This window comes from Aplidium turbinatum, chromosome 2, assembly GCF_918807975.1.
Source record: "Aplidium turbinatum chromosome 2, kaAplTurb1.1, whole genome shotgun sequence".
In the NCBI taxonomy this organism is placed as follows: domain Eukaryota; kingdom Metazoa; phylum Chordata; class Ascidiacea; order Aplousobranchia; family Polyclinidae; genus Aplidium; species Aplidium turbinatum.
The window spans coordinates 15,296,776-15,321,828 of NC_137473.1; the positions used below are offsets into that span (position 1 = coordinate 15,296,776).

The 25,053-nt window shown below is 39.2% G+C and overlaps 1 protein-coding gene across 1 annotated transcript; it reads left to right on the forward strand.

The window, feature by feature from the left end:
• The first annotated feature begins 1,613 nt into the window (after positions 1-1,613).
• On the forward strand, positions 1,614-25,053 carry LOC145788356 (arylacetamide deacetylase-like). Its single transcript, XM_082600131.1, has 9 exons — positions 1,614-1,760; positions 1,949-2,096; positions 2,276-2,350; positions 2,704-2,767; positions 5,535-5,668; positions 21,805-22,003; positions 22,435-22,551; positions 24,048-24,252; positions 24,465-25,053. The coding sequence occupies exons 1-9, from the start codon at positions 1,614-1,616 to the stop codon at positions 24,627-24,629; spliced, it is 1,254 nt and encodes a 417-aa protein (XP_082456257.1). The 3' UTR covers positions 24,630-25,053.

Genomic DNA, 25,053 nt, shown 5'->3' on the forward strand with positions numbered 1-25,053 from the left:
TCTTGAACCTTATCAACGAACTGTTAAATGAGTTTGGTTTCATCTTTCTGAATCTTTTCTTCAATTTGTTTTCTTTGAGACGAAAATAATCATGAGCAAAAAGTTTACAAAATTCTCAAAAAACACACTTTTCTAACTATGCCACAAAAGCACGCGTTAGCTGCATGACGTCATTTTTATAGGCAATATTTTCACAGTTCTTCTACTGACAGTACTTTTGACTAATATTTTTTGTACAATCCTGTAAAAGGGGTGTATCAAATTACCTGCCGTATCAAACTACCTTCTCTTTCTCTACTGTAATAAGACCTACTGCTGCACCAGACTTGTAAGCCCAGTGTTCTATGTGGCAGTCAATTCAGACAACTTTGGAGTTCGTGTAGATAAGGTTTCGGTAACTGCGGTCCAAACTTATAGCTAGGCTACTAATTTGTGTATACGCTACCAAATTTTGTGCAACCTTAGTGAAAGGTCGAGATTAAGGCTACTGTAGCTTAACAAAGGTTTATTGTGGCTAAGCCCAATGTGTGAGCGATCTGCCATAAAAGCAAAAACATGCAGGCTCTTGACAGAACGGTAAAGCTTTACCGTAATCAGAGCCGTTGTAAAAATAATTTTGGCCCGGTACTAATGAGCAGTAGCATTGACAGGGAGTCATTGGGTATTTTTAGACCAACTCCGAGTTGATTTTAGGGGCCAGAAACCTAAAAAATCATCGTGTTTTCTATTTCTTAGAGTTGTGTTTAATCGTTGCCTAACGGCCTTGCCAATGAGATCCTTAAGCCCACAAACCAAAACACTTTTAAGAAAAACGCACTCTATTCAAAGAATACGCGGTGGTTCTTAAAGATTCCAGGCCCCAAAAATTATCTCGGTCCCAGTTCTAAACATACCCCTATATCAACACAACTGGTGTGATGGTCATCTTCAACTCAAGTTTTGTCTCCCTGTTTTTTGTTTTTGTATGGAAAGCTATAGCTTACTGCTGCAGTTTTTTGCTTCCATTTTTTTTGTTCGAATCCAGCCTTATGTCTGGTTGATTTAAATTAAGGTAAGTGGACTGGGAACGCGGGAAGCTAATCTTTGTATTCACCTTCAAGCATGTCATTTGTTAAAATTATAGTCCTCAAAAGTAGTAGTATAGTTCAATTCCGCATAAAAACTGCAAAAAAAAAACTCTAAGTGTGATTGTCTGCAAATAAAACGCAGCTTACATTCACAGTATCTAAAAGAGTTGTATTTTTATGTTGAACAACCTACGGTATGCGCTGCTACACGCGGTAACTTATCAGCCAAAAGAACTCTACGCCGGTACGTAGGCCTTCTCTCCGTTATTCTCATGAATGTGCAAAGTAAGCTACCGGGACTACTTTTTAACTGGATGTTCACTTTTTCTGCAAGTATGAAATATTTACATAAGGTAGGCTAACTGCATGTAGGTTAGGCTACTGTAAAATCCCACTTATCAAGTCCACGATAAAGCGAAGCATGATGAAGTAGAGAAAGCCTACACACAAACCTAACCCATGTACGGTATTGACAATAAGTGACTTTGCACATATGTTTTTTTTTCAGAAGTCCACTCAAAGACTGTGTTACCGTTACTTAAAGCAATGAGTTTATTTCGAAATTTAACTGTGACTGTTGTAATTTTGTCAGTTTTTCTTGGATACTGTATCCATCATCCCATCCCTGCACCCGTTCCAGACCCCAATCACTTTCAAATTATAGTTGATATTCTAGCAGCCTCTGAAAAAGTGGTAAGCTGCAGGCCTAAGACAAATTTATTGTTAAACGATTTTAACCTGGACTTCAGTATAAAGTAATCATGGCATTCGTGCTAATGGAAGGTCTGATTCTGGATGATAGGCCTGAAGTAGGCTGTCATAATTAAAATTAAGCCACCAATAAAAGACGTATTAACAAACAGTTTTTGCCTTTTAAACAGGCTCAACTCTCAGAGAGTTTAGGTATCAACCGTTGGTGGTCCTACCCTGGAAATGCACCTATTGGGATTCCATTTTTTCCACCAGACAACGTAGATATCAAATATGGTTCTTTTGCTGGAGTTGAATCGGTAGTTATTATACCTAAAGGTAAGTCAAGGTAGGTCGAGACCTTTTCTGGCGAAATAGGCTACTAATATATAAAAATCTAGAATGATTTTGCTAAATAGAATTGTTTCGCGATTAAAATAGAACAGAAAAAAGACTATTTAAAAATACTAACCAACAGCTTGCAGGCTATAGCTAAACAACACTTCTGTTTCGTACAGCTATCAAAAAACGCGAAGACCCAGGGCCAGCTATTGTATTTTACCACGGCGGAGGGTGGGTGTTTGGAGATATATGTGAGTAGAATAGAAATTTTAATCTATTAGTTTGTTTAAAACTTCAGTGGAAAGATGAAACTTAATCAAAAAAACCCCTGATATGTGGATACTAAATTCATGCTCAGCTAACGTTTCAAAAATTGGACTGGTTTCATTTTCAGTGCTATTACAGTCCATTATGTTTTATCAGTGTTTTACTACAAGATAAAAACTTCTTTTTTCATCTATCAACCAAACTCTACCTGGTTATCTTAATTTAACTAACTAAAGTTTAAATATAACTATGGAGCAAAGATTGTGTTTGCCGAGGTATTGTTCTTTTAGTTGTTGTCCAATACCGTATTTTAATTTTGTGTTTTTATGTTTTGTAGATTCGTACATGCATCTTCTCACGCAAACAGCTCAGGAAACAGAATTTGTCGTATTTTCACCAGAGTGCGTATGCGTATGTGATATTTTAAAACTGCATTCTCTCTTTTGACAATGACATAGTTTACAGGTTTTCTGTTTATTTATCGGAGCATTTTCGTTGGATGCTAGCTTCCACTATCATGTCTATTGACTCAAAATTCTCAAGAAAAAATAATTACATTTAATGCAAAGAAGTTCAAGCTCTATTAGGCTAGATTGGACTTCAAACAGGGCCGCGTGAGCACCATCTTGGCCCTCACCGAAATCCAATAGTGGGCATCTACTTTAGTGATGGCTCTTAAAAATAGGACAAGAAAGAGTTCGATTATAGCCGCAAACTCATGTAGAAATAAAGTGTAGGGGAGAGTGGGGTTAGTTGGAAGGCGGGGTTAGTTGAAAAATGGTCATTTTTTAACTCTTGATAACTTTTTTAAATATTTGTTGCCAACATGTGAAGTAGTTTATAAAAACACATAATCCATGTTAGTTTCGATTTGCTGAGTCAAGGTATACCTGTTTGGCTGACAATTTTGTATTTTCTTACTTTCGAAGTAAAATTTTTGGCGTATTGAAAAACATCTTATGCGTCGATATCGTTAAAGATAGGCAGAAGTTTTTTAGTGTGTGTCAGCTGTAGGTGTTCTACAACACTAAGAAATAAACAAATTTTAGTCCAACGCACCATGCTTCAATATTTTAAGAAAATAGTTTGTCATATGTTAATGGGGCTAGTTGGAAAATAGTGGGTGGGGTTAGTTGGAAAACGTTTTGATAACGGTATGACTATGTAGTATGATACGAGTATATCGTCGTGGTATGATAATAAGTAGTATAAGCTCCAATGTACTTGTTTTAAGCAGATATACATTGTAAAATTTTAATTTGAATAACTTGGAAAGTGCTATATATGCGGCATCACAAGTTTTAACAATGCGTTTATTAAAAAATGTTTTTACGATGATTTGATGTAGAATTCATTGCATTTTGATTTTAAAGCAAGTTAACATATTTGCTTACAATCCCATGTTAATGTTTGTTGGTTGAAAAAATAGTATCCAGTTCATTGGTGGGCATCAAACTGACGTTTTTCAACTAACCCCAGGCATGGGGTTAGTTGAAAAATCCATTGTATGTTTGTTTATTTTAAATTTTTATTAAAAGCTTAATTGACTCAATACTTATTTTTGGTTGTATGATAGAGGACACCATAGGTGATAATTTAAGCCGCTTCAAGTTGTCAGGTTATGCACGAATTGTTTTAAATTTCACTTTAAAAAAAATCTTTCCGACTAGCCCCACTCTCCCCTACATTAATCCTTTTAGCAAAGTAAACAGCTCTAAGATTTTAAAAATAGTAAATAGGGCGACAATGCAGTAAAGGATCTGGAAAAAAGTATGGGAAGAACCAAACTATCAATACTGTAAAGCAAAATTTACAAGATAAATGGATAATGCAAAACTTAATCTCCAAAATGGTAAAGTTAGATAGGGGTTTTAGGGGTTTGCTCCCAGAAAAATGTTGACAAATAACATCTTGTTTTGGTCACATTTTTGGAATTTTTGGCGTAATATGCTTTTTTTTATCAAGATGCACATTTTGTAGCCTATGTAACCAAATTGATCAAATTAAAATTGGATTTGGGTAGAAGGTTTGGTTTGAACTTAAATCATCTTACCTTTTTAAAACAAAAGTTCATTCACGACCACAGGAATATTTTAATGGTGTGTTTTTAGAAATAAAGACTCTATTTGAGTGAGCCTGTTTACATCGGAATGTTGCAGTATTATTTTTATTTTTTTGTGTGACATAAAAGCTTTTTACTCCTTTCAAACACTATGCATGCCCAAGATTGCTGGTGTTAGATGAACAAAATGTAGTTCAGAGAGCAAAGCAAGCGAGAAACTTTTGAAAAAATGAAAAAAATTGTATTAAATGTTACATTGCATGTAAAATTACAAGACAAAACCGCTGCACAAACTAAATATGCGTGAGCCCCTAGACCAGGGCTACTCAACTGGCGGTCCGAATCCGGACCTTCTGGGTGTTGAAGGTGGACATCAGGCTTTTGAAAGAATAACCTCATTGCCACATTTTAGGGCCTCTTTAAACAGATTTCCATTACGGAAAGCAATTTTTGTGATTAAGCTATCCAAGGAGTTGGGGGCTTTGCCCCCACACCCCTAACGCTTTGCCGTCTTCTCTGATGTAGGCTACGATCCACACAGCTACACTACAAAGAAACACAATACATTTTTCCCTTTTTTGTTTCTTTGTTTGTGTCAAGACAAAAATCCAAGTTGTGTTACATAGTACCTGAAAAGTGTTTCGGTGCTCGTAGGCTACTGGTTGTTTAATTTTCGTGGTCGCATATGAAATATTCACCGGACCGCAAAAATATTCAACTTGTCAAAATGGACCTTTGCTAACATTAGTTGAGTAGCCCTTCCCTAGACAGACGGTGGCCCCAGCCGGAGGTTTGGGAAGGAGTAAATAGGGCCTCACATGGTTTAAGTTATTGTGACAGCTTTTTTTGAACTGTCAAAAATATTAAACATATCAAAATGAGTAGGTCTTCAAACAGTCGTAGATACCCCCCAGTCGGGGGAGCACGTGGGCGGTTAACACCGCCCTGACTCCAAATACTTTTTAGAGAGTAACCTTAATTTTGTATCTTTTAGGCTACAGCAATTATCCAATAATAAATAATTTTCAGCTTGCCGTTGTTTAAACATTGTTTTGGGTTTAAGCTTTAGAAGAATCACTGATATGGACTGCCGGTATTAATTTCAGGTATAGAAAAGCTCCACACCATCCCTTTCCAATTCCTTTTGAAGATTGTCTCAACAGCACTTTAGAGTTCATGAGCAGAGCCAAAGAGTTTAATATCAACCCTGACAAGATAGCGCTTGTTGGAGACAGTGCAGGTAGGATAACTTAGGTCAGTGCTCTTCAACCGGTGTGCAGCATGGTGCATTCTAGAGTACACCAAAATATCTATACGGACTACACCACTACGAAAAGGTACACAAGGGTGCATACTTGTGCGAAAATGTTTGTTAGCAAAACTGAACCATTAACCCAGATATTTGGAAGAACTAAATTTCCAACCAGGCTACCTCAACTGCCAAAAAAAGATGTGTTGAGAGTTGAGGCTTGAGAGAAAATATTGCCTGATACGTTTCAAAGTTAAGCAGAAATGCTATTTTAAAGTGGTAGTAGCAAAAATTTTATCCATTTACAGTAAAATAACCAATTCTTCAAATTTGAGGTTAATAAATTAGTCGCAACCAATTTGTAACCAACTTATCTTGCAATGACATGTGTAAACTTACTTAATGTAAAAAGATCTCAGGTTTAAAAAAACATTTTGCTTAACCTTCAAAACTTAATAAAATAATAATATTAATGCTGCGTCTCAGGATTACAGTATAAAGATACATGTGTCTGATTTCTGGTTGTAACTTCTGTGTGCAGACTAAATTTGCAAACATTATTGTGCTTTTGTGAGTTTGATTGAGATGATAAAAAGCTGATTTAATAAATTTTGGAATAATTGTCAATATGGGTAAGACTTGCATTAGGTATCATTACTGAAAGATACCATTTCAGCCCAAAATTAACACTTACGAGCAACTTCATGGACAAACATGAGCATTTTTAAGAACAACCGCTTTCACTTATTGACGCCCATCTTAGTTTGTTGCAAAAAAATTTCGAAAAATATTTCAATGCAGAATAGAATGCCACATATTCTTGGATGCGACATCCTTTCATTTATGATAGATTTACTACAGAACTCGAAGATTTAATTAATCTTTAATCAGATTTTGGCATGGAAGCATTGTTTAAAGAGACACCGTACACTGACTTTGGGTACACTTGTTTAGTGTGCCAGAATACAGAAGCACAACTGAAGGCAATATCTATGCCTGTTTAAATGCCACCAACGTCTTTATGCCTTTCGTCTTTATGTCAATCGTCTTTATGCGTCAGTTATGTTTGTATTTATTTTTTATCAATGTGAAATCACATCGCGAAAAATAAACTTAATCACACACATTGATGAGGGAAGCAATTGAAAGGAAGAGCTGCAACCTTGGTTTAAGTGTTTGGTTAATTACATGTACTGTAACATCAATAAAGTCATTTATTGTAGAGATGAGTCATTAAATATAATTTCCTTAATTTTGCTTGCTTATTTATATGGCCTAGTAGTAGTGTAGTATTAGTTACTAGTGTAGTAATCATCAGTCGTTATCTCCGCCTGCGGCAGATTGCGCATCAACATGGGTTATTTGTTTCCAAGAGCGATTTTGAGCCAACTCGCCCAGTGTCGTCAAGTGGAGTCCGGTCCATGATTGAATGTTGTCTTGCCATCGTTTTGGTTGTCTGCCACGTTTTCTTTTTCCTTCTACTTTGCCTTCTGTGCAAACTTTGCTGATTCCGAATTGTGATCTTTTAGTGTGGCCGAACAGTTTTAAAACTTTTGATTTTATTATTGCTGCAATTGGATGTAGTTTTGTCATAGTTAGAAGATCTTCTATTTTTGTGTGATCAAGTAGCCTTTTGTTGGTCATGCTTCTCATGATGTGATTTTGGAAGGTAGTGAGTTTTTTCATTGTTGATGATGTCCAATTTACGCATTCTAGACCGTACAGCACGACTGGTAAAACGTAGGTGTTGAAAATTTTTGCTTTCAGTTTGATTGGGAGTCTATTGGATGTTAGAATCTTTTTGTTCTTTTCAAATGCTGCCCAGCCTAAGCCAATTCGGTGTTGCACTGCAGTCTTTCCATCGTTGGTTGCGGATAGTCGGTGGCCAAGATATATGAATTCTGGTACTTGTTCTACTTGTTTTCCATAGAGAGTGAGATTGAGTGTGTTGTTAGTTTTGTCGGTTGTCATACATTTGGTTTTGGACACATTTATTTGGAGGCCGAATTTAGCAGCATTTTTTGACCGAGCATCTAGGTATTCCTGCATTTTCAGTTTAGAATTATTCAAAATGGCCATATCGTCTGCGTAGCTTAAGTTGGATATTACATGACCGCCGATGGTGAATCCAGTTGTACACTTATTTTCTGTTTCTGAGATTATTGCAGCCGCTACGATGCAAAACAGGATAGCAGACAAGACATCTCCTTGCTTAACACCTTTTATAATATCAATTCGTCTGGTTGTTCCGATGTCTGTTTTGATTAGTGCTTTAGAGTCGTCGTACGTTGCTTTTAAGAGGTTGATGTATTTTTTGTTGATGGAAGTTTTATCCAGAAGTTGCCAAAGGTAGGGTAATTTAACACTGTCAAACGCTTTTTTGAAGTCAATGAAGGTGATATGAACGGGATTGTTGAATTCAATAGACTTTTCTATGATTTGTTCCAGCGCTAAGATTTGCTCGATTGTTCCTCTTCCTGGTTGGTAGGCTGCTTGTGTAGGGGGGAGGGATGCATATAGGTCATTTTTACGCGTGCCGCAATGATAGTGATAAAGAGTTTGTATACATGACTGAGTAGACTTATTGGACGGTAGTTGCTGCAGTCGAGTCTATTGCCTTTCTTGTAGATTACAATTATTAGAGCTTCTTTAAAATTGCTGGGTATCTTTTTCGTTGTTAAGATAGAATTGAAGAGATGAAGCAGTGCTGTGATTAGAGGTTCGCCTCCTGCTTTGAGGTATTCCGAGTAAATGCCGTCTATACCGGGAGATTTGTCATACTTTAAGTTTCTTATAGCATTAGATATTTCGCTTCTTAAAATAGATGGGATTTCGTCAGAGGCAGAGTCATCGATGAGTATCTGTTGCGGATTGTCGTGATAGAGTTCTTCATAGAATTTTGCCCATCGTTCGAGGATACAGCTTTTGCTCGTGAGGATGTTTCTTTTTGCATCTTTAATTCCCCAACTGATATTTTTAGGTTTTGTTTTAAGTTTCTTTATGGCAGCATAATAGATTTTATGTGGAGGTAGAGTGTTGAGTTCATCGATTTTATCTTCTAATTGCTTCATTTGGTCTTTTTTCACGAGCTTCTTCGACTCAGATTTAGCGATTTTGTATTGAGTAGATGAGGATCCATGTTGTTTTCTAATTTTATGTTTAGATTGGATGGCTTTTTTAGTTTGTTGCGACATCCAGTTCGGTTGGTCTTGGTGCATATTTCTGGGAAGAACAGCTTCTGATTCTTCCCGTAGTCCTGCGGTTATAGCTTCTTGAATGGACTCTGGGTCTGTCATTTGCTGTAAAGTGGCATATCTGTTTTGTAAATTTACTTGGAAGTGTTCAGCGACTTCTTGTTGTTTCATAAGGTGGGGTCTCTGGATTGGTTTCCGCTTCTGCTTCTGAGGCCATGAGAAGCTTATTCTGAATTTTGTACGTATCATTCTGTGGTCTGATATGTCGGGAGTGTTCAAGGTTGGTCACAGCGGTAAACCATAATCTCTTCGTGGGAAAATTGTAACATAAGATTCCCAAATCCGTTCGTCTGTATATAATGACCGAAGAAACACACACTTGAACTTCTTTTCAAACAGTGTATTTCTGTAAAATTAGCCCGCGGCTATCGAAATGGGTATGCAATGCCTACACCTCTAAAACTGTCACTACGATACAGATTACTTGGATAAAAGACGGAGAATTTGTCCAGCTAGCAAGCACCAAATAAACCAGTTAAATGTGCGACCGACTTCCAACAAACAACTTCGAGAATGAATCAGAAAAATTTGTGATAACTCAAAGGCGACGCAACATTTCATGTTTAAACCGGCTTCAACAGGATTGACACGAGTCTTACGGACGATGATGCAATTTTGGCTCATGTTTTAGGAATTTCCATGACGTAATATTCAGTAGACCCGAACGGTTTCTACATGACGTTTGACCAGGCGAACAACCGTCTGGAACATAGCGGCCCCTAGTTATGACAGTCTGACATGGCATAACTAAAAAAGAATTGACGACAATTGTGAGCCAATGAATAAAAACACATGATACACAAATTGTTTGAATCACTCACGTTTAAGTTAATACGCAAATACAAAGGGCATGCAAAGAATGAACAGCAATAAGAATAAACACGACGATACATGAAATTGGTACCATAGGTATTAGGTACACGCAAAAATGATGCTATATACAATGATTGCGATAATAACCGACTGTTCTGGGCTCAGACAAGTGTCGGCCACCGCAGACAAAACCAGGCTCAAACCCTAACACTTAGGTGTTCTTTACGGGGGCGAGGCACGAAATATCCCTCAACACATAGTCTACTTTCACTTTCCCCGTACTCTCATCATAGTTGCAGACGGCAACTTTAGCTCTACGAACCACAGGCTTCCCTTTCCTAACTTGTGGAACTACCTCATGCACCCTCCCAAGTTGATACTTCCCACGTTTACCAATGTCCTGTAGAGAACCTACCACTACAAGTTGACCAGGCTCCAAATTCTCGGCCATTTTTAGCCATTTTTTCCGGCCCTGAAGACCTGGCAAGTAAAAATCGATCCATTTACTCCAAAACTGATGAGAAAGTGACAAATTGAACCGATAATCTCTTCTTAATTGGTCACGATCATGTGGTTGCCCAACAGCACAGTATGGGTCTAAGTATGGGGTCAAAAGTGAGGCAGGGGTGATGACAGTAAAATCCCTAGGGTCGTCACTCAAAGGTACCAAAGGGCGTTCGTTCACGATCCGAACGGCACTGCCTGTGTACGTAAGCAGTTCAATAAATTTGGGCTTACGAATTGAAGAGTCCAAAATGTGAAAAAATGCGATTTTAAATTGTTTAACCATTGCCTCCCAGGCGCCACCTTGCGCCGAAGCATCACTAAACCCATGCAATTGATATGAAACAATTTCATCCGGACTGCACACACCAGAGTTTGCAAAATACCATCTCGGTAACGAAAAATCCTTAAGCAGGTCCAAAGAGCGAAGCCACGACTCCCACTCTTTAACAAAGCTATCAGGGACCTCGGTGTCCCAATCAAACTTGTCTATCGCCAATTGCTGAAGTATAAGGCGTGCTTTTAGAAAAAATGGCGCTCCAAAGCCTAGCGGATCAAAATTTTGTCCAAGCTGACTGAGCATACTTCGGCGCGTGTGTTTAGCTAAGGGCTTTAAGGAACATGCGATACGCATCTCGTCAGACTCGGTTTGCCACACACAACCCAATGTCTTCGCTGATGGCAAAGTCATATTTTCAGTCTGAAAGTCAATGTCACGAATCAAAGGTGAAAGCATCTCATTATCCAAATTTGACAAGACAATCATAGCCTCCTTGTTAGCACTCCACTTACCAAGTTTAAACCCACGGCTATCAAACAAAGCAATTGATTCATGAGTGATTTGCTGAGCTTCCTCTAAGCTATCAGCCGAAAATATAAAATCATCCATGTACATATTATTTGCAATATTGCAGAGAGTCAATTCACCAGCACTGCTGGGATTCTGCTCGATCATTTTCTTTATAGCCAAGCAAGCGATATACGGGCTACTCTTTATTCCCCAAGGGTGTACACAAAAACGAAATGGTACCATCCTACCATTTTCAAGGTCATCATCTTCAAACCACAATATACGAAACAAATCCCTTTGCGACTCAGGTAACTTTATTTGAAAGAAGCATTTAGTCACATCAGCCATGAGACCAAATCTACCAAGCCGAAATCTAGCCAATACATCTACCAGAGGGTTTAACAAGTCAGGACCCGAAAACATTACATCATTAACACAAGTTCCTCGGAATTCAGACTTGCCATCGTAAACAATGCGCTTTTTTAATTGTGACGTAACAAAGTACGGTAAATACCATTCAAATCCCTTGACATTTCCTGCTTCACCAGTACGCTCAATATAGCCATTTGATTTAAGATCTTTCATGGTGTCAGTAAGGAAATCACGAAGTTCAGGTTGTTTTAAAGCTTTCTTTCTTAAAGCAGCAGCTCTATCTGACGCCAACACAAAATTGTTAGGTAGATCAATATCTTCCTTCAACGGAACAGGTATCTCAAATCGACCATCTTTCAACTCAATATTCGGTTCAACAAGTTCTCTAGCCAACTTATCATTGCGAGACAATTCACAGGTTTCATTTTGCAACGTCAAATCCTGCATGACTTTATTCAGGTCTGCTATTTCCATATCACGAGACTCAATTTTACGCTGAAAACCAGAGATGACATCCGACTCTGAAGACGTCTGCACTCTGCACACTTTAGCAACGCTTTCATCTAAGGGTGACTTACCACCACAAGCCAACCAACCGAGAGGAGTGAGCAAAGCATGTGGTTCACTACGATTTTCACCAACACGTTCTTCTTTTGCCCACATCAAATAAGCGTTGTCGTTGCCAATCAGTACATCTACAGTACTACAATCATTCAAATGAAACATATTCACGTCATGAAAATGACGGAAACCGTTTAAATCTTGTTTATGCGGTAAAGTTTTAACATCATCAGCCCAAGCTGGGTTAACCACCGAAGTTATATCACAAAACAGTTCATCTGTCTCTAACGACTGGATGTTGAGTTTGACAAGGTCAGCACAAGTAGCTTTTTGACCAGCCAGGGTATCCATTTTAAACGACGCTTTATCGTACGGTTTAAGATCAAGTTCACACACCAAGTCACTCGAAACAAACGTCAACTGCGAACCAGGATCATGCTGACAATACACCAACTTCGATTTGCCAGTCATTGGATTCAAAACACGAGCAGCAGTAACGCGGTTAAAGGCTGCTTTAACATTTCCAATCTTAACATTACGCACAGGAACTCTGGCACGAGCATCATCTTTCCCAACAGAATCCAGAGAATCATGTGACGTCACATAAAAATCATGCAGAAGAAAATAGTGTTTCCTATCGTTGTTAGGCCCACACTTACGACAGTTATTTGCATGAACGCAATCCCTAACCATATGCTGGCGCAAACAATTCAAGCATTTGCCAGCTTTCACAATGACATCTCTCCGATCTTTAGGTGTCAAGCGCAAAAATTCTTTACAATTAGACAAAAAATGATATTCAACTTGACCACGTGACGAACAACAAATGCATGCCGGTAGGTTTTTACGTCTGGCTTCACCACCGCGCGGTGCGCCAACAACAGTCGAGTACTGCGAACTCCCTGACATCACATCATCATGGGGTTTTACGGACGTCTGCCTAACCGGACATGAAGGCAATTTTCCTTTGCCAAACTTTTTAAATTGCTGCGACTCACCAGAATCGCCCATTAGCATAATGCTAAAATCAGTCGACTTACGCGTTTCCTCCCGTACTACAAATTCAAACAAACTCTGAAAAGTAGGCTCATTAGTGCCACCATACTGATCACCTAAAAAGTCAAGATAACGCTGCTTAGCGTCAAACGGGAGTCGCTTAGCCAAATCCAACACAAAACGTCCTTCCAATTTGTCACGCTGACCATAAGCTTGCGCGTAAAGCAAACACTGCGATAATTCATCTTTAAACTCTTTCAGATCACTGGAAGAGGTCGAAGTCAATTTGCTACCATAGCGATACTTTCTAATTTCCGGTTCTGCAAAAAGACCTCCACGAACCCCAAAACGCTGGGACAAGCGAGCTAACGACATTTCTATCCTGTCTTCCTCTGACAAGCCAGGGGTGTCAGAAACCAAATTAGCAATCGTTTGCGCAGCTGTTCTAACACAAGCTGCTTGTAACAAAGTCAAACGAGTCCCCTTAAAGGGCGAAGCTGCCATTAAGGCCGTAACACGATTTTTAAAGAAGATAAATGGCATATTATTACCATCGTAACCAATCAAGGCCGCCTTATCGAAAAACGTCCTACTATTTTGGTATTCAAAAAAGCAACCCTGCTGTTGAGAACTCGATTTAGCGGGAGAAGACAAGCTATATCCCTTAAGGGGCTGAGTGGGCTCAGTCACATGCACAGCCCGATCAGACGCGATACGCCTCTCACAACCACCCAAATTACGTGTAGCTGGGCGATCAAAACCTAGCGGCGCAGAGAACTGTGAAGGGGGCAAAGCATTACTACTAATGGCGGCCCCGTGACCTGTACGCTCTGGGGGAGGAGTTCGGTTGTAATTTGCAGACCTTGGCTCTACAGCATTCGGAAGACCCTTAGCCGCGGCCCCGAGACCTCCTGAAACAGCTGGAAAACGTGTGGATTGCCCTGGTCCACTCACAGGTTGAACGGGCGTTTGGAAAAGGTTATGTAAATTAAACTGCGATTGATGTTCATTTCTGGAATGCCTAGAAGAGCTCTTCTTAGAGCTACGCCGAGAGCCCACCTCTGATCGATATTCAGCTAAAACTACCTCTTTACGTTGTTCAGCCCTCAACTGAGCGTCTTTGAGTGCGAACTCAGCAGCTCTCGCTTCGGCTCTCGCGGCGGCCTCAGCTGCTCTCGCTTCGGCCTCCGCTCTCGCGGCAGCCTCAGCTCGAATGGCCTCAGCAGCTCTCGCTTCGGCCTCAGCTCTCGCGGCAGCCTCAGCTCGAATGGCCTCAGCAGCTCTCGCGGCAGCCTCAGCTCGAATGGCCTCAGCTCTCGCTTCGGCCTCAGCTTGTATCTGGAGCTCCTCTCGTCTTAGCTGCAGGTTAATTTGTGCCACTATCCGAGACGAAGTCATAGACATCCTAGTGCTTACATTTGAGGCGCTATCCTCAGGATGTATGTCAGCATCCAACATATCTGAGAACTCACTTTCTTTTTGTTCAAAGTTATTTTTTAACGAGTTAAATTCGGGGTCTACCCTATCACGAAGTTCTGCCAAGATCGCAGAGTTAAAGATTTTAGTCAAAAGAGCATGAAAATGCCGTAATTCCTCTTCTAAAGTAGATAACTTAGATCTAAAAATTAACAGTTCCTGCTTATCACTCAAAGAACCTAGGGCTACAGAAAGTTTCCCAATTTGAGTCAAAATATCCCGTCTAAGATGCCGGGCCTCTCGAACTGACTTAGCCTCATCGTTAATGGGTCCCTCCCCAGAATGGCCTGCCCGACCGCAAAGAACATCATCAGGCTTAAACTCAGTCGAGTCTACGGCGGTCGAGTCCTTGTCGCCACCGAGTGTAGACATATTAAATGTTGGGGCTAAATTTAACAATTAAAAAAATTAAGTTACACAAACACACAAAATTATTAGGCTACAGTAGTTATAAAAAACTTAACTGCAAAGACCGTAAAAATACAAAAAAGAATTTAAATGCCCGATACCGTAGCTGTACGAGTATGAAGTCCTAAAGTCCACAAAACTTGCTTGGATTCTTCCACTTGAATCTACAAGCACAGATGGATTGTCTTTTAATCTTCTTTCTTGCCAATGAATGTCAAAGTTATTTTTCTTCAGTACCAAACTGAGAAGAAATGTCTTTACTTTTCTTTGCTTCTGTAAGAGTGTAGACTACCAACCAACAAATCTTCTTTTATTATTTCTTGTACTTCTAATTAGTTCTTCTGCACTAGCTGACAACAAACACGTCGTTTATTTTTATGCCTTCAAGTGCTTCTTGGCCTACCAGCTAACAAATCGTCGTTTATTTTTCTTGCTTTAATTTCTTCTTGACCTACCAACTGACAAGAACTCGTCTTTTATTTTTTATGGTCACAGCGGTAAACCATAATCTCTTCGTGGGAAAATTGTAACATAAGATTCCCAAATCCGTTCGTCTGTATATAATGACCGAAGAAACACACACTTGAACTTCTTTTCAAACAGTGTATTTCTGTAAAATTAGCCCGCGGCTATCGAAATGGGTATGCAATGCCTACACCTCTAAAACTGTCACTACGATACAGATTACTTGGATAAAAGACGGAGAATTTGTCCAGTTAGCAAGCACCAAATAAACCAGTTAAATGTGCGACCGACTTCCAACAAACAACTTCGAGAATGAATCAGAAAAATTTGTGATAACTCAAAGGCGACGCAACATTTCATGTTTAAACCGGTTTCAACAGGATTGACACGAGTCTTACGGACGATGGTGCAATTTTGGCTCATGTTTTAGGAATTTCCATGACGTAATATTCAGTAGACCCGAACGGTTTCTACATGACGTTTGACCAGGCGAACAACCGTCTGGAACAAAGGTAGAGCTGTTCAGGACGTTTAGTCTAGAAGACGAGGTGCGTGATAGGATAAAGTCTATTTGGTTTTTTGTCTTCCCATCAGGAGAGGTCCAAGTAAACAGCATTTTCTTTTTCTTTTGGAACCATGTGTTAGTGACTTGGAGGTTGTATTTTACGCAGAACTGGCCCAGTAGTTCGCCTCTTGTATTTCCGGTCGCCAGAGTGTGTTTTCCAATTGATGACGGGAATGTTTTATGTAGTTGACCTAGTTTGCAGTTGAAGTCTCCCATAATGAAGAGGTGATCTCTTTTTGGTACGTTGTCAATGATAGCTTGGATTTTGTCATATAGTTCATGGACTTCCTCATCGCGGTGGGATGAGGTAGGGAAATAGCACTGTATGAGAACTAGTTTTGAGAATTTTCCTTGAAGACGTAACACAGCAAGTCTGTCAGATATAGGTTGGTATCCTTCCACAAAGGGAGCATAGGATTTATGTACCAGGAAGCCGACTCCGTTAGATCGAGAGGTTTCATTACTTGATAGGAACAGTTTGTGATTAGAGGTGTTATGAGTTGTAATTTGGCTTTTCATGACTTTGGTTTCAGCTAGGCCGACCACATCCCAATTCACATTTTTGAGCTCATGGAACATTGTTTCAAGTGCGTGACTGTTTAAGTCATTGATTGTCCTTGGGTTGTATGTGCATAGGTTGAAAATTTGTTTATTTTTCTTCTTGTTTCCTCTGTTCACTTGTCTTACATCAGTCCGAGGCTGCTGATGCAAACCCCTGGTCGTAACTGTCACATCAGTCCGGGGCTGCTGATGTGCCCTCCTGGTCGACATGCGAGGATCCGGAGGTAGCCTCCTCTTAGTTGCGATACTATTGGTTGACATATTATTCCATGTGATTTCACGAGCCGTACTGCTTCCATGCTGGCTCATGGCAGGTTGGAAGAGAGTGGTTTGATTTTGTGACACCATCACTAGGAGATAGTCTTACTGGACTAGAGGGCTCTCCTGCCCTGGTCGAGGGACTACGTTTTGTCTGGCCTCTACCTTTCGACCAACCTGGCATGGGTGATCCTACGAGGAGCAGATGCTCCTGCCAGTACAGCTCTAGAGGTCATCGAGGCACTGAAACTCTCTCACCGCGTTAAGGTAGTAGTCCAAGAGAGTGTAGTAATACCAGGGCTGGATTTCAGCCGGAACGGTCTGGAGCGCCGCTCCGGAAGCTCGATCAAAAAGTTGACTTGTCCGGAACGGCGTTCCGGAGGCTCAAATATTTTATACTCTTATTATGCTTTGCCCTATTCAGTAAAAGTACGGTATATCTATAATTCTTGATGAGTAGACCACGTTAAATTGCGTATCCATTTTGATAATATATATCATCGTACCAGTCTTGACGGAAGCGAAACTGTGAATGTATTTGTAGATCTTGTTGAGCTCGCTATAGTCTTACGGCGAATGGTATCTTTGATTCCCTGAAAAGCTGCCTAAAATCATATGGCATGTCGACAACAGTTTTGTCTTCTTGTTTGATTGGTGTTGTATGTGATGGCGCGGCTGTGATGTTAGGTCGCAAAAATGGTGTGGCAAAATTGCTTTGTGATGAATTTCCAGACATTGTGCAAACTATGGATTGGAACTATCGGTCCGTGATGTTGTAAAATCAGTCAGTAGCCTAATGTGAATCGATTTCGATCTTTTATGAACAAGCGCTATTGCCTTTACCACGCTTCTCCTAACTATATCAGGGAATTGGGTGAATGTGCAGCGCGCTGTTGAAGTGCAGTTGTTGATAATCGAAAGAGTACTGGACACACGTTGGGTAGCCTCTAGTTTCCGCACAGTTAATGCCGTCTGGAATGATTTTCCAGCACTTGTCGAACATTTCAAAAAGTGAGCTTGTAGTAGCTATACACAAGAGATTCTCGGGAACGTGCGAAATATCAAGGACTCTTGTCGAAGATGACAACCACGGATTTCTTGTTGGACTTGGCTTTGATGTACGAATTCTCGCAAGAATTATCCGAAGTAGCCTAAGCCTCGAACTGCAAAACAGAGCATGTACTATTTGGGATGCAGATAACAAAATTAATAATCTTGAAAAAATATTTGAAACAACGTAGGAACGAACCCGGACGACATTATCGCATTGCCAAGGATGCTGAACAAAACTGAGAGTTCAAAGGTGTGGAATTGCATGTAAACAATTGCAGAAATAGCCCGCTAATCAATCCCCGCATCCTCCATCATCACTTAGGAAATTCCATCTAAGATCGCTTGTTGAATTCAACAGACTTGTCATTTATTAAAAGCTGAAAAATTCTTGATTCAACTAGGCCAGAGGACACAATAATGAAACACGGAGAAAACGAAATCATTGAAGTGGCAAAGAGATTGCGCTTAGATGAACGCGAAGTTGTGAGAGGACCTCGTGAATATATAACTACGAAAAGAAGATCCCAGAATCTTCAAAATTTGATAACGTCACAAAAATCCCTTCCAATTTCATCGAGCGAGTGTGAACGCGGATTTTCACAAATGAACCTCATACTGATCTGGCCGTGCTTCTCTACACACTATGTAACTGTTTCAAGTTTACTCTTTATACGAATGGCCGGTCCTCGACTGAGAAAGTTTTAACCAGCGAAGTATATTGGATCCTGGTTGCGCTAGGGACGTAACCCGGCAATTGAGACCCGAAGTCGCCAGAGGTTTTATGGTTTTGAATACGATAAATGTCTTAAAAAATTGTAGGCTATAACTTGTATTTTTTGTGTTATTGTTTCACTAAAATACGAATATTTGCATTGAACAACGCTATATGATACTTACTTTAGCAAAGTTTTACGTAGGCCTACATCAAATGTGTTGTTTCAAAGTCTTATAAGGACATATTTCTGAATCTCTTCTACGGCACCTGGCGCATTTGGAAACTAAAAAACAAACGCTCCGGAAGCTAATCTTCTGGAAATCTACCACTGAGTAATACTAGTTAGTAGTGTAATACTCTCTTTACAAGAAGATTTTCGTATCGTTTTTCACTTCGGTTTACATTTGAAATAAATAGGGTTCATGAGTTTGTCACAAAATTTTTAAGCGTACACTGCAACAAAAAAGATTGAAGAGCACTGTTAAGATATAGAAATTAGCCAATGTTCTGTGATCTATGTTAGGTTCCATCAGAAGTCATTCAGTGATTTTTATAGTGCATTGTTCAGAGCTCAAGGAAAGAAAAAAAAATTGAGAGAACTCCTCCCTATCCTTACAAGCAAGCAACTCGCTGCTGCAATCAGAGGTCAAGTTTACTCCAACTGTGTGAGGTGTGTCATGCTCTAGTCTATGGCTCCGAAACGCAGAAAACATTAGCAAGCACCATCAAGCGCCTACAACGTAACAACATGGCGTTGGTAAGATGGAACTGCCTGGTCAAGGCTGAAGACAACATCCAGTTTAAAACCATTTTATCCAGGCCTAAACTAAGAGACATTCGTGAAGTCTTCCAATTGGGCAGAATGAGATGGCTTGGACACGTTGAACGCAGCACTAGCTGGATCTCTCAGGTCAGATGCGTCAACGTTGCAGCACAGCGGGATTAAGGTAAATCAAAACTTTCTTGGGAAGAACTTTAACATGACCTTTTAGTCCTGATCACGGACTCTACCAACTCAACAAACCACGAGGTGTAGAAAGAAAGACTTCGCTCTCCACAGACAGACAGGCAGGCAGGCTCACTCTCAACATGATGATTAATTCATGGCCTGTATAATGAAAATTGGTTGAAGATGGCGATGAATGTATCTGTCAGTGCTCATGTCAATTCACCGCTCATTAATCCTATTGAGTTGACGGTCGAGTTCAGGGTTATTTTTGTACCAAGTTTCACAATGATTTTAGGGGTCCGAAACCTTCAAAAGGGGAGCGATGGCTTGAAGAAATCATCGATATTTTTTCTGTGAAAGGCATTTGTGTGTTTTCTGAATAGGGATCTTACGATTTTAGGAATAGCTTGAATTGAGAACCCCTGGATCTTATTGGCACCAAGCCCAAGTTTTCTATTCAACTGCTTCGTATTCGTCCATCGTGCAGTACTTACATTGCACTATTTGGCGATCCAAAAACGTATGCAACGGTATGGGTTGTGTGGCAACCAGGGTTGGAAAAAATCATGATTTTTTTAAAAAAATCAAAAAAATCGGATTTTTTTGATTTAAATCGGATTTTTTTGATTTAAATCAGATTTTTTTGATTTTTTTTATATAAAAAAGCGTCGAGTCTACTTGGGGGAAGAGATCATTTTAGTAAGATAGCAGAATTATCTTTAACCCCTTGATTGATTGAAAGGCTTTGCTTTGCAAGTGTTTAATCATTTTTATTATCATATTGTAGGCTAGCCTGTCTAGTGTCTATTGCACGGTACTACGACAGTTTATCGAACGACAGTTTATCGAAACGACAGTTTATTAAACGACAATTAATCGAACTACAGTTTATCGAAACGACAGTTAATCGAACAACAGTTTATCGAACGACAATTTATCGAATGACAGTTAATCGAAAACCTAACCCTTACCAGTTACCCCTAGCCCCTAACCATTATCCCCTAACCCCTGAGTATTCCATTGCATATGTGCTTCGTCGTTCGATAAACTGTCGTTTCGATAAACAGTCGTTTCAATGAACTGTCGTTTCGATGAATTGTCGTTCGATGAACTGTCTTTCGATAAACTGTCGTTCAATGAACTGTCGTCCGATAAATTGTCTTTCGATAAATTGTCGCGTCAGGTTATGGCACATATTTTTAAGTAGGTGTGATATGTTGCTTTATACTAAATCATAATGTGCATATCGAGATTGAGGTATGTCTCAGACTGTCATCTCACTACACTAAAATCTTTTCTTACGTTTGAGCACACATTACTTTGCTTTTTTGCTCAACTGATGCATAGCCTACAACCAGACTTTTTGCAAAGAAAGTTTAACTGTGTAATATAATTATGTTACCGACGTATCATACCAAAACAATAAAAGTTCAGATGACACAAAATTGCAGTTTATTTTGCATTGAGAAGTTTGTACATAAGTACAAGCTCGCCAGCTTTTGCAGTGCCCAATCGATTTCGAACTTCTGATTAAACTAGACCAAAAGTGGAAAAAACTTGCTCAAAAACTATGTTTAGTGAACAACACTGTTTGTGAACTGCCAAGTAAACGAAGTTGCCTTTCAAAACATGCATAGCCTATAGCCTTAAGTATTTAAATATAACTTTTGTATTACAGAGAAGCAGTGAAACATTTGTTGATGTATTTATTTTTATTTTAGCAAATAAAAAATTATTTGATTTTTTTAATTGATTTTTTTGATTTTTATTGTTTGATTTAAATCATGATTTAAATCAATGATTTAAATCATTTGATTTAAATCAGCCAACCCTGGTGGCAACCGAAACTGGCTCATCTCTCAATCCACGAGCTGTTGAAAGAATAATTTAATCCGGAAGTAATGAGAGGCCTGGGCTCATCAAACAAAAACATCTCCTACAAAGATAAATAAGACTGCAACTCTATAAAGGGAACCCTACTGGCCTAGGGAGTTCCGCAAGGAAAACGTCGATTTCCATCAAAAGGAACAAGTTGGCTCTGAAAGGAAAATGAGTAGCTGGGCTAGGCTATAGAATATGAATACAAACGTAGCCTACTATGTCTAAATAGAACTAGCCTACCAAGAATACATAGTTCTTTCTTCCGGTTTCTATGCTTCGTGAAAAGATTTGCAACCCCTAGAATTGTTTCCGACCCAGGTTCAAAAATACCCCTTAGGACCCTTGTCAACGCTATTACTTAAACTTATAGAAAAAATACTATGCAATAGGCTAAAATGAATATTTATGACTTTTTCGTCATAGGCTACGCTAGTTCTTGAAGGGTCAGATTTACCTGTCAGATGAAAGTAACCAGTAAAATTTGTATTTTTTGGTTTTATATTCAGGTGGAAATTTGGCGATGTCTATAACTCTTGAATTATTGAAAATGAACGGCAAAAACTCTGCAATCCACGCTCCAGCTATGATGACTCTCATATATCCTATTCTTCAAATGGGAAATTTTCGTTTACCAAGCTACCAACAAAATCAAAAATTTATGTTTGGAAAAGGCTTAGTTCCAAAGCTTTGGTTGGCGTATATTGGGTAGCGTCTATACTGCGTCTATAAAACATTTTTTTTATTGTAGGACTGAATTCAAAACTTATTAAAAATTTCAACATTTGTTTAATGTCATTTATGCCTCGAACACTTTATCTACAGACGTTTAAGACAGATGACGATTCACCAGTGTGTGACAATACTTCTGGCTGCCTGGCTTTGCCTAGAGCCCTAGACCTTTTCTAGTAGACTTCCTTGTAGAATGCAACCAGTTAAACTTAAATGCTGGCTAAAAATAAACCTACTGCATGGTTTCGTTTTTTGACGGATATGCTGCATGGTTGCTGAATTTAAATTTATTGAGCAAGCCCTCTGTGTTGAATGGTTTTGTCTAAGTTTGATTTACGCAAAAATTTGTTTCTTTTTCACAATCTTGAAGAAACTAAGCCACTGGCTGAACAGGTTTTATTTTGCAGTATGAACGATCGTTTAGACTTGGCGGAAATTGTATCTGAAAATGGTCACATCACCCAGGGAGACACCAGTTTGATTCAGAAATTAAACGGAGTTAGTGGCGGCGCTATACCAGAAAAGTTAGTAATTCAACACGATCTTTAGTTTTTAGGTTACAGTTTGGTTTTATGGTGTTTTGATAGCAATTATTTGCTAATCATTATTATTATATTCCTAATCATTATTTGCTATTCTACCGTTAGGTTTTGACCAAAGGTCACCAAACTACGGCCTGCGGGCCGGAACCGGCCCGAAAACTGATTTCATTCGGCCCGCCACCAGCTGCACTGCAACTGTTAAGGAAAAAAGTTACCAAACTTTTTGTAAAGGACTGACATGTTATGTTTTTATCATTAGGCCACCACACATGGGGACAGCCTAGGCCAAATTTGGAAAGATGTAATGTTTTTTCATGAGCACGATACTCTGTAGTGTATCACAGCAGGGGATAACTTTTCCAGCAACCTTTCGATTTTCATCATAACTTTGCTATTGCACCGCTGACTTTGTTATTTACAGTATTGTGCTCAATTCAAGTCAATGGAGATTCTAAATAGTTGTATATCTTCGCAATTTGCATCCGGCCCGCAGCTGTTAATCTCGCAGCAATCCGGCCCTCAGAGAAAAAAGTTTGGTGACCCCTGGTTTTGACCATCTGCTTTGGTGAGTATTTTTGTCCCTGAAGTGCACGTTTATCGGACGATGAATGTTTAGCCACCATTGCGTAACGATCGATTGTTTTCTTGATGTCAATTGTCAAGCACACATTATCAGCAAGATCTTGGTTTGTCATTTATTTCGCCGGAGAGGCGCATCGTTCCTTGCTGGTCACGTGTTAAAAATGTTTTTACTGATTGTTTGTAGGAATCTTCATTCTTTAATTGACAGGGCCTTTTAGCAAGCTTAATTTCGGCAGTACTTCGAATCAGTGACGCAGCGTAAAGTTTTTTCATGTTGTGGAAGTGTCGTTGTCTGTAAATGATTCCATCTACTAGATGCCGCTGCATGGAGAGCTTTCCTTGATATTTCTAAAACGCACACACCCAAGAGTTTGTTTGTTTGTTTTTCATATATTTATCCTGCATTGCGGGAAAGCGGACTTGAGCGCTATGCATCGGTGTACGCCTTCCGACGTAGCCTACACCTGACCCACGCTGCAGCCGACGGCAATGTCTGTTTCCGGTTGTCTACTCTACTTATGACTTAAATTTGGTACTACCCATTACTCGAAATCGATCACTGGGTAGAGGCAATTATCGTAAAGTTTCTTGCCCAGAGAAACAACAGCAGGTGCGGGTGGCTGGAGTCGAACAAATGGCAAGAGTTAAACCGTCTTGCCATTTTTTCAGTTACCAAGTTGTTTCTTGCCACCTGGGCTAGTGCGTCTGACTTGCAATAGTTAATTGATTGTTTGGAACATAAGTTTAATAGTGAAGAACATTTTGCTTTTTATCATAAATTCTTTTAACAACATATGTAAAGTTTTGTTACAAATTTGTTGTGAACAACAGTCTGCAGGATGATTGTGAACGACAACATACTTCATTTACTTGTTTTATTTCTTACTATTTTACAGGTTTAAAGTTAGAGGCTACAATTCAACAGTGAATCCTCTCACCAATCAGCAAAAGATGCAACTAGATGAAAACGTTTTACAACATATGCAAAGTCATTTGCTTGATACACGTGTGGCGCCTCTGATGGCCAGTGATGATGAGCTGTCTAATTTACCACAAACTCATATCTTGGTTTGCGAATACGATTTACTTAGAGATGACGGAGTAAGTAGGCTAAATGTTATAAGAACGGTACAAGAATATTCGTTTAAATCTGAATTGTTTGAGCAGTTTGCTTTGCCGTTACTTGGCAGAGAAGTTAGGCTAATAGTGCTTATGTTCTTTTTTATTAAGGTAGTCCCAATCCCAGGCTATAGATAACGTTGAAGATTGAAACTAGCCTAATTTAATGCGATTAAAAATGTTCCTTTTCATAGATTTTGCTTCATGAAAGACTGAAGCATCTCAAGAAGCCTGTCACCTTTCAATATTTACCAAATAGTCTTCATGCCACTGCAAGTGTTGGGGCTTATTTCACAGACACCTACTATGAAAAACAAAATAAAATTGTGTTTGATCACATCAAGAGACACTTGAACTAAGTAGCGGGAGTTGTATACCAGATTAGGCTACCGTATTTGCAATTAGACTATATCTCCGGAATCACAGAAAAAAGTTTCAATTGTAATTTGAAAATGGTCAAAAATCATTGGTAGCCTAAATTCAATATAAATTGAAAAGTTCCTTCACGAAGTTTTATTTTCGAGTTTTGTATTGAGCTGGCTAAATTAACATATAAAATAAATATAGCGTACCATATCCACATAAAATCCATTTCAAAACCTTCACAGGCTTTTTGCTCTTTTGTTAGTGCAATGCTTATATTATTTTTCTGCGACTACTGTTATGGTATTTAGGAAATCCAGTTAGAAACCCTGCTCGTCTGCACAAGTGATGTTCATCGTAGCATCGTAGGCTACTGATTGCTTTATCGTTCCATCTGATTGAATACAAATGAAACGAAGA